The 12,966-nt window shown below is 42.8% G+C and overlaps 1 protein-coding gene across 2 annotated transcripts; it reads right to left on the minus strand.

Annotated features, from left to right (window-relative positions):
- Nucleotides 1–291: 291 nt before the first annotated feature.
- On the minus strand, nt 292–6,194 carry ky (kyphoscoliosis peptidase). 2 transcript variants are annotated; one of them, XM_004082733.5, is made up of 7 exons: nt 5,919–6,194; nt 4,666–5,249; nt 4,402–4,516; nt 4,194–4,311; nt 2,333–2,524; nt 2,043–2,233; nt 292–1,966 (listed from the first exon to the last, which is right to left on the minus strand). In XM_004082733.5, the coding sequence occupies exons 2-7, from the start codon at nt 5,227–5,229 to the stop codon at nt 639–641; spliced, it is 2,508 nt and encodes an 835-aa protein (XP_004082781.2). In that variant the 5' UTR covers nt 5,230–5,249; nt 5,919–6,194; the 3' UTR covers nt 292–638. The 2 variants fall into 2 exon arrangements, with proteins under 2 accessions (XP_004082781.2, XP_020569138.2); XM_020713479.3 differs by lacking the exon at nt 5,919–6,194 and having other exon boundaries at nt 4,666–5,598.
- Nucleotides 6,195–12,966: the final 6,772 nt, after the last annotated feature.

Consider the following 12,966-nt stretch of genomic DNA (forward strand, 5'->3'; position numbering starts at 1 on the left):
ATTACAAGATTCTTACTGTATTAATGAGTAAGGCTCACATAAAGCTCTGGGAGTTTTAAAACGGCGGCAATTATTCACGGATATTCGTTATTCGCGGGGGGTGAAGAACGTAACCCCCACGATTACGGGGGGATTACTGTACTAACTTCTGACCAAATTCTGTTCATGAAACCCAAATAAAACCCAGATGTAGACGTTTGATGTTCAAATACATATGGTGTTTAGTTCCAAAGACCTGTAGTGTTGTGCCTTTGTGACTGCTAAATTCAAGATTCATCCAAAAGAAACGTCTGGCTTCATAGTATTTTTATTATTGTACACCTTTTAACAACATACACTTAAAATGCATGTTTTCTTATCTTGACATTTTGCACATTTGCACTTATGATCCACATTAGCACCAGAGCCAAAAAGTCTTTTTTGTACCCAGAAGAAGCTGGATCGCAGTTGACAAACACCTTAAATTTAAGTAATTTCTTTCACTCAGTTTGCATCAACACGGCTCTGCCTTTGTTGAGTTAAATGAAATAAACCTGAAACACCTTACGTAACCGTTTAAGTTCTTAGCAGAAACTCTAAAGCACAGACTGACGTGTATCTGTCCTTATCAGCAGCTTTCATGAAGTCACTGTTTGATTTCAGTCTTTGCTCTCCAGCTGCTTTGTGTCAAAAGTCATCAAAACAGCCATATCGTCAGACTCTCTGAAACAGGCTGCCAGTTTCAACTGCTGGAGGGCATCTCCAGTGAAAACCTCCCCCTCCCAGACTCTGCTTTTGTTCAGTGTCAGATCAGTTCTTGTCTCTCCCACCACACTTACCCTCAGGGCTCCGGGAACTCGCACCCTGAAATGGACCCTGGAGAGCGGGTCGAGCAGGCCTGCGCGAGGCTCGAAAAGGACGCAGCCTTTCCTCCACGCCGAATAGAGGCAGGGGAATGGCGGGCCCGGCAGAGCACAGCTGTTCCTCAAAACAAAGTCACACATGGGGCTGAACTCTCCACCGGGACCGACGCGAGCATAGAGCCCCAGCCGGTACACGCCAACCTCCGGCAGGCTGATGCTCACCGTCACCTTGGTGTCCGTGTACGTGCACAGCAGGTGACGAGAGAGCGGAACAGCTGGTGCTTTGCTCTCGTCTCTGCTGAGGGTGCAGTGAAGCTCAAGGTCCCTCTGGTTGTGGAAGGTGATGTTACACTTCCCTTGCTGGGTGCTCACCACAGAAGCATTATGGCTGAATTTGGACAGCCCTGCCTGAGCAGTTCGGGTCCCAGGCCCACATGCTGAGCCCAGGTTAGGGGGAAACAGCTCATCCACGTGGAAAACCTTCCCTTTGCAATGCAACAGGAAGTTTGCAGCATTCTGGAACTTCAGCTCTGACTTCTCATAGTCCCGAACAAACACTGAGAGCCGGTAGAAACCAGGAAAGGGGCACAAGACGTGGCAGAGAAGAATGTCCGGTTGGATCTGTGTTGCCAGGCAGCGCTTGGCAAGAGCAGCTTCCATCTGTGGGTGGACCAGTTCACAAAGCACCATCAGAGGCCGTGAGGTCTTCAGCACCAGGTCAAAGACACCTTTATCCACCTCAGCAACCTCCCTGCTCTGGCTGCAGTCCGCTACACCCAGTGAGGCTGCAACGGGCTGCATTCCCCAAGACAGGTAGGGGTTCTCTGGGATAACCTCCATGGCTCTTGGGGCTAGACACTCCACTGTGAAGGAGCAAACCCACACCAGAGGCGTGCTCGCTTTTTCATGCCTTGCAAAGACCTTGCAGTCATAGCTTCCAGTTGCAGGTGGCAGGAGCTGCAGGTTCATGCTCCGATGGGAGACTGTTAGAATGCCAAAGGAGGAGCTACTTGACTCTTTCTGTTCCAAAGCTCCACAGTGGAGGAGGTCCCTGTGCTGCGTGATCTCATAGGTAAAGGTTGTTGGCGAGGAGAACCCGATGGACACGTTTGCCTCACCATCATCTGAGCAGAAAACCAAGCAGAGGACTGTTAATCATGTTACCTAGAGACAGTAGAATTTGAAACAACTAAAGTGGACCTGTAACAATGTGAAAGTGATGAGGATTTATCAGTCTTAGCCCCAATGTGAAGAAGGCTGATGTCTTAAAGACCCTCTTCTCAAAGTCCTCCAGAATGATGGGCGTGTCCAGAAGCTGCCACTTCTCCTCCTCCGGGAAATGGGACTCTATGAATTCCTCTGGATCCGTCAGGAAGTAAAAATCATCAAACCTTTGACACAAAACACGGAGACGTCAGACTCATCTCTGTGTTTCCACACGGCTAAACTTCAGTCTCAACTGCTGCTCCAGAGTGTTGGTGTTTCCTCACCTTCTGACAAAGCTTTCATGTTCCATATCTACTCTTCCAGCCCCCCAGCAGGCATCCAGGAGGAACCACTGTCCTCCCAGCAACACAGCGTTCCACAGGTGATCCGAGTTAACGTGCCGGAGGCTCTGGCCTTGACGGTACCCGACACCTTTACTGTGTCCTGGCACTTCTTGGCACTCGATGCCCACTTCTCTGTACATATCCAAAATAAAAAAAGATTTTCTGAACAAGAACACTTAACCAGCCAAACGGCAGCAGAAAGAGTTGCTTTATTTTTTTTGTAATAAGACAATCTACATGACTTATGCAGGATTTTAGGAAATGTATTTTGCAAAAGCAAAGTGCATTAATTATTCCCAGCAATCTGCAAAGCAATTTTTGAGCCCAAGACTCCATTAACAAAAATATTATGGCTGTTTTTAAACTCTAACGCGGTTTTTAGTTTTCTTTTATAACCTCGTATACGTTTTAGGATGTCTGTGGGAATTCTGTGTCTCTTGGTAAACTTCTGCTGGTATACCTTACACTTACATCCAACCCGATGAGTGATCATGTCAATGCCAGATTTGTCTTTTTGTGGGAGCAGCTGTTTGATCTTTTTCATAGCATCCAAGCAGTGGGCAGAATGGCAACCCAAAAGGGAAATATCTGACAGAAAGCTGAGAAAAGCTTTTTTCTCAGCAGAAATCATGCAGGATATGGGACAACAAGAGGGTCAGGCTTGTAGTCTGACATGTGCACAGCGACATGCCACTGCAGAGCTTCGGACCCTAAAATGTCTTAGTAAAGAACAGCCAACAGTGCAGTCGAAGGAGATGCTGGGCCTTTCTAGCAACTGATTCTTTAACATTGGTTCTGAACAACTGTCTGACTGTAAACTGCTGACTGTGGTTTGCATCGGTGAAGAACTTCTACCTGTGTTTCAACTCTACGTTCAAAGTATTCTCTGCTGTTCTTAAAACCTTTAAGCGCCACTCATTTGTAAAAACAATATTCCTGACTAAAAAAACATTTGTCTCCCAGGAATTAAAGAGCCTATATCATCGAATTAATTTGTGGGCTTTTCACTGTATTGTGATGTTCATTTCTTACAAAAAGAAACCCCAGAGCGGTATTTTCATCCATTCACGCATTTCCAAACATTCCTCTAAAAATCTGCTCTTTGAGCACCAGCCCCTCCCAATCCACAAAAACGAGTGGGTCCTCACATTGTGACATCACAAAGTGAGGAACTGCCCCTTCCAGGAAGAGTCTGTGCTGCCAGCTCCGCCCCCACACGCCCACTTTCTCAGTGGAGCTAGCGGCGATCGGCTAAATGCTTTCCTTTTCTTTGCACAATATGCACGTCTATATTTGCAAAAGTTCGGATGTTGTTTGTTTTTGTGGGCGAAACGCAGACACGATGCTGAGGCCGACTTTAGGTTGAGGTCATGGAAAAAGGCAGCACCCTCAAGGAGTGAAAGAGATCGAGTCGTCTAACTTTCGGGTTGGAAAATAACTCATATTTAATAAGAGAATCGTTCTTCTGTGCGCCACCGGTAATATATTATCATGTATATGGATATGGTTTGCAATAAAAGGCGTGAGAACAGGATGATATAGGCCCTTTAGACGGAAGAATTGTCAGAAATGTTACTGAGGGCTTTTAAATATTAATAAAGAAAATTCATTATCAGAAACTATGGTCAGACTCCTGAATCACCATTTGGACAAAACATTTCACACATGCAGATAAAAGAGTGTGGAGCCAAGTTGGAGGTAAGAAAGTGTGTTTCACTCACTTCTTACATCTAAATATATTCTGTCAATCAAAAAGAAAAGGCTCTTTTTTAATTTGACCCCTTTGAACAAGTTTGTTCACCTGCACATCTCCAAGCAGAGACTGGAGTAGCTGCAGCAAACGCCTCGTCCTGCAGCAATCACCTCCTCCAGGGAGCTCAGCTTCTCAGAGCGGCCGAGATAGCCGCTCACGTCGTACTCTGTGCACACGAGACTCTACTCATTCAGGCCCAAAATGATCCCAAACACCAGCTTGATGCAATGTGGATGTGCGTTTTCTGGAAACGTACCGATGTTGTGGCACAGCCAGACCCAGATGGCGCGTAGTCTGTCCAGCTCATTTCTGCTTTCACGTGTGATGCTGTGCACGATTGTTTTCACATCATACACGTGCCGTTCTTTCAGCTGAGGAGCATGCAGAAGGCGCCACTGTCAGTTCAAATCTCTAGGAATCATCTCACTAATGCTGGATTTAGCCTTTATGCCTTAAAACGGGGTTATTATTCAGAATTGTGCATCATGTGACATGTTAGGCTGGTACATTGTGTCCTCACCTCCAATCCTGTTCTGATGACACGTGAGTCGATCCTGTGGAAGACCTCTGAGCTGCTGAAGAGATCCTTTCTGCGCTTCCTTTTGCCGTCCACGGCGGCAGATGGAGCCAGTTGGATTCTCGAACGCGCCTGTCTTGGCTGATCCACCTCCTGGTCCTGCCTCACAGCGCTCTTCTTCACCGTGGTGACGGTCCTTGCTGCACTCTCAGACGACAGCTGCCTCTTTGCTGCTGGACGCTGGTCTTCACTCTCCTCTTTGACGCTCATGCACATGCTCTGGCTGGAAACCACTGCGCACTGAGCAGCATCATCACAGATCGAGACCAGGCCTCCAGCCACGTCCGCCTCGGGCAGAAGCTTTGTGCTGCCTTGCTTTTGGGTATCCTCGTGCACAAGTGCACTTGAACCAGTGGCATGGCTGGGTTTGTTTACAGTTGGACTTTCTTTGGGTTCACAAAGCTCTGAGGATTTCACCTGTGTGCATGTCGCCTTCCCCTCTGCAGAAAGCTTTACAGCACGGGTGAAAGGAAACGCAAACTTCTGAATTGCAACGTCAGCTGACATTATGCGGAAAGCATGACTTCCTGGGGGGGGGGGAAAGGGAGGGGGCAGTTAAACAGAATGGCGTAAACTGAACTGCGTGCCTTCGATAAGACGCCAACGCTTTCCTTATTCTATACAGCATCCTCCACGGAAGAACAGTGACAAATCTGCATTTATGCTTTATATTCATAACCATAAATGAGCAAGAAGATTACAATAATTTATCACTGCCACAACTGCATCTCTATGATGTCTTCAGTCCGAACGGCTCTCTGGAACTTCCAGAACCTGCAGCTTGATAACTGAGCCAAAAATGAGCAGCACATTAAATCTGCTGGAAAACAACTCAAAGGGACAGCAGGCTGGCACAATGAGCGTCCTTCCAGCGTGACCCAGACTGGAGTCCCATGTTGGCGAGTGTTTGCCCTGCTCAAGTGTCGCCCTGCAGGTCGTTAATTCTTCCTGGTGCTGTGGGCAGCAGGGTGTGGCAAACCTTGACCTCCACTCTTCCTACCGTGAGGTAAAGGAAAACCCGGAAAAGGTAGCACGCCTTTATGAAGCAGATCTACTTGCAACCAGATGTAGGAAGGATTTTTATTTTTCAGAACATGCTTACTTGAAAAACACAAGCACACTAGGAGGTAGCACATACAATAGCTGAATGCTTGCCTGTGGCTGTGTCCCTGATGGATGCTGAAGCTTTTACTCACCCTGGGAAGATTTCAAACGCCTGGTGAATGTTTGCTAGAGCGTTGGGCAGAGATGTTTCCACTGTGCCTTCTCAGTGGTCCCCAGTTGCAGGCGGAGGCTTATATACTCTCCCAGTTGGCCTGCCAGGACAGGTCCCAGAATAACAGGCCTAAAAATACTACAAAGCAGTTAGGACCAACCAATGGAACAAGTCCCAACTGAGAAGTGTGATGTGCGTCCTGGCAAATGTGTTGGAATGAGTGATGGTTTACAGCGCTTACTCCACAGTCGGTGTGGGAACTTTGTGTCTGCTCTTGTGTTGTTTTATAGCAAAATATCAGAAGATAAATGCTGAATATTTTGCCGTAAACTCAGCTTAGTGAAATGCCTGCATCAGTGAAGCAGCATAACCAGGACATCTTTGAAGATGCAGTTTGAAGTGTTGAAACTTAATTAAACTTAAACTATGTTGTCTATGTTCACTATATCAATATACTAAGACAGGGGAGATGTTTGTTGTTTGGTTGAGTGTGATATTGTTTTACAAAACCCATAAATGACCAAACAATGGGAATGAAACTTCAAGAAAAGAAATGGAAACAATGTTGGAATGGAGAAAGTTTTAACGTTTTATTCTTATTTTCTTTGAAATGTGGGATCATTCTACATTGAAACAATTTAAACATATCTTACTATTTATTACATTTTAGTTATACTGTTACCTATTATAATTGGTACTGTATGTAAAAAAAAAATCATGCATTCTGTTGATATTTTGTTTCCCACAAAAGTTAAAATTTGGCTAAATTTAGTACACACTGACCGTCATTTATCACGTAAACTGAGTTAATCTGTGCAAACAAACATTAAACTGAATGAAAACTCTAAGAGTTCTGGCAGTGCAGCTGCGTTTCCTTCACACAAATGTGCAAAACTTTATAGAAATTCTAGAAATGTCAAAAAAACACAATTTTGGAATTATACTGTTTACATTAAATCCTAAATATGTGAATAAACACAAACCGACTCACCATCAGTCATTCAGAAACAAGGCGACGGATTTTACCAATACTTTGATTGACAGCAGATCCATTCACATTTCTGCCACAGCTCTAGCGCTCATCATCATCTATCAAAGGAGACGTCGGCGTCTCCTTCAGGCCATAGAGCGGCGAGCTCCTTACACGTGGGAGGGGTTACGGTTTAAGCCGTTTTGGGAAATGGTGGTTGGTGATTTTCCAGAGGAGCTGTGGATCCAACAATTCCACATGAGACGCTCCACTTCTGATGAGCTGTGTGACGCTGTGGGACCTCTGGTGGCGCCAGCTGTGCAGAGTACAAGGCCGCCAGTTCCTACCAAGAAGCGCATCGACATCCGGATGTTGGTCACATGACTCATTTAACTCAATTGTAGTTTTGCACAATATGTTAATTTCGACACACCTCGAAAACCCCCTCCTCCAAGTGCAAAAACTTTTTTGGGAAAAATTTGATTTTTTTTTCCCCCCCAGAAATTTCCATCAGGTGAATTTAATATGACAAACCAATTAGTGCCATTTTAGTGATACTGCTGGATCGTTTATTTCAGACTAGACATGCAGACAGATAGAATAGAGTGGACACACACTAACACACACAGGTCGGATTGTAGTTTCCGTTCACAGCCGACAGTAGAAAAGAGGACTCGTGTACAGGGGCAGTTCTGCTCTTCAGATGTGAAGCCGTTAAGCTTCTGTTCTTGTTTTCTCCTGACAGGAAACCACAAGTATCTCCACAACACTAACTTGCATCTCTTGAAACTCATGTTCCTGTGTTTTTCCTTCTCTTTGTCATAGTCACTAATATTTCTCTTTTGTCAACACATATTTCAATGATTTTGAGTTTGTCCATCATCATATTTTGTTGTTGCAGTTACTAGCCTATGCTTTGTCTTGTAACAAATGTTTCACTGATAGATGCTTTGTTTTCTCATATTGCTGAAATGACTGATCTTTTCTGCTCTGCCACACAGGTGACTTTGCCTTGACCTGTGCTCCCTGCAGTTGCCAACACAACTTGTTTGTCCTCCACCAGATGTGTCAGTGTTCTTTGTGTTTGTCCGTCTCTTTTCTGTCCTCTCAGACCCCAGCTCCTCCATTTTTAAACAAATAATACAATCTAGCCTTATTGAAGCGAAAAGGGACATCCTGTGCTACAAGTTTAGCCTCAAAATGTTCGAGGATTTCTATTACCATCCCACAGGAAAAACTAAAGAAAATAAAAATGTAATGTGTGACATTGGGGTTAAACCCCAATTTTTTTCTTTTTCTTGAAAGGTCAATGAAACAAAATAAAGTTTTGAATGAATGCTGTAACTAACTGTACCACCCAGATGATATAACATTGCCCAAGACTGCCAAATGCCACTCAGCCATTCGTGGTGGATGCCGATGCGGGGACACGACGGGGGGAAGCCATCCCTGCCGGTGGTGGATCCTGTGCCAGAAAGCACAGTGCAGCTGTGCCATCTGGAACAACTGTCAGCCAAGGAATCTCATTTTGGCTTATTAGGGACAACTAGGGTGTGTATGTGTGTGTGTGTGTGTGTTGGGGGGGGGCTTCCTCTGATTCAAAGTGAGGAGGGAAATATGGAGGCAAATCACTGAGACCCTGAAATAGAGAATTACGAAAGGAAAACGAGACATGTTAATTATCTTCCACAGAGAAAGTATTCCTGTCGGTTTGTGCACATATTTCTGGGGGAAAAAATGTCCTCCTTTTTTTAATAACAAAATATTTCCCAGAGAAGGGAAGAGCAGTGATCAGGAAGGAAACAAACCCCCGATCATCAGTTAAAAAGGCTGAAGTTGGGTTGTACTCGGGTACAGCAAAGTAACTCATTGTTCATCTTTTCAACATTGAATAGCAACATTTTTTTTTTCAAAAACCTTTACCACAATGTGTGAAGGTCGTGTCACACAGCCTCTACTTACATTTTATGCATACTGCAATGGTGAAAATTGGTCATTAATGAATATATATGATAAAAGTTGTGGTCTTTCTGTGATATTTTCACAGATGTGTTAGGAATGAATCACGTTAAAACTACGGAAGAAATACGAATTCATTCAACTAAATTAAACAGACTAGACTAAACTGGCATCCCTGCCCTTTGACCCTCCTTTGCTCTAAGGAAAAAGTCCTAAAAAAAACGGATTCCGGGTTGAAAAAGAAGAAACCTCAGAGGTGTCCACATGAAGGAGGGATCCTCCCCCAGGACGGACTGGCGATGTACCAGAACTCATAGAGAAGAATTAACTTATCTAACTCTACAACTTCATATTATATACGCAATATAAAAGTTATACATCAGTGGTTCATGCGCAAAAAGTCCGTTATACATGTGTGGAACAGTCGTGTAAAGACACAAATCTGTGAATGCATCTCGAAAAAATCACACACAATTGTGTAAGATTTATGTAATAATTGTGAATATACTACGTAACATGCGCGCAACCTGTGTAATTTTCAACCGACCACAAATGTTGAACAGCTCAAAACCGAATTCACGTGAAGACCCGTTGGCTGAAACCCTCGACGGACGTCTGTGCACATCAAGGAATCACGGACGCAAAAAGCACTTGTGTGTATCAGGCGTGTATCACGACAAACCGAAATCTCATATGTGGAAAATGTATGTACAGTAGTTGCGAAGCAGAGAACCTCACAAACCTGTTCTCCATCTGAAACTTGTGCACCGGCTCTCGTCTTTCTCTGCTGTGGTGACAGCTGTCTGAACCGGCAGCAGCTGTCTGCTCGGGAAGCTCAAAAACAAGAGAGCAGCTCCTTTGAGGAACATGAACGTTTCTTTGATTCTACCTCAGAAAAGAAACGCACGTCCTAAACTATTTTTACAACAGACAGAAACCTTCCCAACACTTCCTCAGTGAGGTAAAGTGAATGTGAAGAGGAAATGTGACCTGCCTCAGGAAGGCAGCTGCTCTCTAAAGAGCAGCATGACTTTAAATCAAGTTTTGCTCCAGTAGAGATGAAAACTGTCCAAATATTTACACAAGTATGAGTATAAAAACTACTGTATTTTCTGCAGATTATAAAGCCCCCCCATCGATGAACGGTCTGTAGTCAAATTTATGTCATAAATAAGGCACACCAAAATAAAATATGCATTAAGCGAGACAAGAGTCAGTAAGTTAGACTTTGTGACTGTGTTCACAGTAACACAAAAATATGTTTGTGTTAGTCACATCAGAAGCTTTAGTCGTGTTAGTCGTGTTGGTACACAACACCTGTAACTCCCAACCTTGTTTGCAGCACCTAAAGGAACGTTACTGTGACTATGCTAACTCCCAACCTTGGTTGTAACACGTAAAGACAACCCGCAGACACAGCTACATGTTAGTCATGTAAACACCTAACCAAACGTTTTGACCTCTCAAAACTACATCTAATAGCCAATGAGATCAAAGCCCCGCCCCCACGAAAAATAGGATCAGCTCCGTAGTGGAAACTTGAAAACTGAACTGAAATGAAATGAAAAAAATATTTAGGGGCCATCAACCTGTTCTGTAGGGACTAAACGTTGAAATAGGTCTAAAAGGCTATAATCTTAATTGTTTACTTTTGTAAATGGTATTTAAATATATATGTGGTCCTTGTCTTAAAAACACAAACACGTTTAAGATACAAATGAAAATGTTTTTTACTTGTTAACAGTATGAGATTTAAATTTTATTTTTTTGTTCAAGTTTTAAATTTACACTTCTTTATTCAAAAATTCTTTTTAAAGTTTTTTAAAAATATTTTATTTTTTCAACTTTATAATTTTATTTTTCAAATTTATTAATAATTCCTTCAAGTTTACAAGGGGTTTTTCGAGTTTAAAACTATTTTTAATTTTTTTTAATTACAACCTGGTTTTTCATTCACTTCGAGCAGATCCTTATTTTACCCCATAGCACCCATCCTTCACCCTGAAATAGCTGGGATTGACTCCAGCATGCTGTGACCCAGCATGAACAAGTGGGTTTAGGGGACAGATGCTTGGATGAAATTGAATTAACCCAACATTATTATTGAAACATTGGTTGTTCCCACTTGAAGATGTCAAACCAACTCCTTTGAGTTTAAAATGTTTTATTTGACTGAACTGCATTGATGCTTTGCCTCCACACCGCAATCATCTTGAGGTTTGTTGCAGGTTTATCTTCATGAAAACCAATCATTATGGCTTCAATCAAAACTGTACGACATTTGAGCAAATAAAACAAGGAAAACTGAAGTTAGGCAACCAATACATACAGCCCATAGTTAAGTGAGAGAAGCTACTGATATTTCATTACTAATGAAGAAAAAGCAACAAGTAGAGTGATGTAAAACATTACTCAGTAGAACAAAGTTACTAAAGGCCATGTCACACAGCCGCTGCATACATTTTGCACATGCGTGATATACGTAATTCATAAGTGTTCATCATTCATCGATGTGCACAGATGTCCGTGGAGGGTTTCCACCGATGGGTCTTTATGTGAATCCGGTTTTGAACTGTTCATAATTTTTGGTCGGTTGAAAATTATGCAGTTTATGTGTATTTTACCTAGCTTATACGTAATTATCACTTAAATGTTACGCAATTATGCTTGATTTTTGCGAGATGCCTGGGCAAAATTTGTGGCTTTGCATGACCGTTCCACGTTTGTCAAACGGAATTTTCACACATGTACCACCGATGTCTAACTTTTACATCATGTATGTCGTACCACGTTAAAATGTAGGTAATTGACACACGAATCACTAGTGAATTCTCTATGTTGATTTACGTAATCTTTGCGTGGTTTCTTCGTACTTCTTCCGTGGTTTTAACTTGGTTTATTCGTGGTTTTGAAGGTTGCTTATTTGTGAATATTTCATGTAAAAAACCACTTTTACATGTACATTCACATATGACCAATTTCCATCATTGCAATATGTGCAAAATGAATGTAGTGTGACACGGCCTTTAGGTAAATGATTACTATAGCTCAGCTAATCCGGACAGGTTGTCTGTCTACACGCCCCCTCCCCTATGGAAGCATTTCTGTAGCATAATTAAAAGTAAATGCCAGAAATGGTTTTTCATTTTCGTCTTCAACCCCGCTCATTCTGTCTCTTGATTAGAATGGTAAAGAAAACGGTGTTTGACATTTCATTTTCCAAAAGTTCTCTAGTAAATGTGTAACAAAATTAAATCACAAATATCGAGTTTGACAATTAAAATGGATGAACTTTTGTTTTATCCAGGTCTCTGCCTTGGTAAATAAAAAAAACCTGTCTAGAGGATTTTTGTTTTCTCCTTTTTAAGTTGATCAGCCAGGGTAAAGCCGGGGCGCCTATAGCCGGTTCCGCTCATGCTGCTGAAAATATCAATATTCATATTTTTTTATCTGGCTTTTAGAGAGAGAAAAACATGAAGAGTTCAAAGGATGTGACGGGAATGACGGTAAATCGTTTCAGCGAAGGTAGGTCGGAGACACCTGAAGTTCGCGGGGCTTCGTGCTGTTTCCGGGCTCTGCAGCTGCTGCTGGGAGGATCACCATCAGGATCATGTGGTAGGATGGCCTAAGGAGCCTGAGACTGATGTGGGTTCCCATCAATCCCCTGAAGTTGTTAGTTTCTGACTTAACTCCAGTTTGAAACCAGCTGCTGGGGAAAAACGTCTGCTTGAACATGAGGATCCTTGAAGGGTTGAAAACAGCCAGACTGATGAAGGATCTGATTCTTTTCTGATTTCAGATCTCCAGTCTTTTGGTTCTCAAATGTTGCACCTGAGTTTTGTCTGATTTCTGGAAATTCTGAACAGGAAGATCTGTATAATTTTCTGAGTGACACTCACCTTATTCTTGTTATCGTCATTTTTATGACGCTGCAGAAAAACAAATAAATGATTAGAAATCCAAATCTTTGCTGGTTCTGGTTCTGGAGATCTTATAAAGTTAAAGTTCTTTGTTCTTATAAATGAACTCCAGACGATTGGAAAAATCGTGAACAGACTATCATCTCATGCTTTATATTTTAATTGGAGGCAGAGAGCAG

The sequence above is a fragment of the Oryzias latipes genome, chromosome 22 (assembly GCF_053564925.1).
Source record: "Oryzias latipes strain Hd-rR chromosome 22, Olatipes_Hd-rR_3.1".
Taxonomy (NCBI): domain Eukaryota; kingdom Metazoa; phylum Chordata; class Actinopteri; order Beloniformes; family Adrianichthyidae; genus Oryzias; species Oryzias latipes.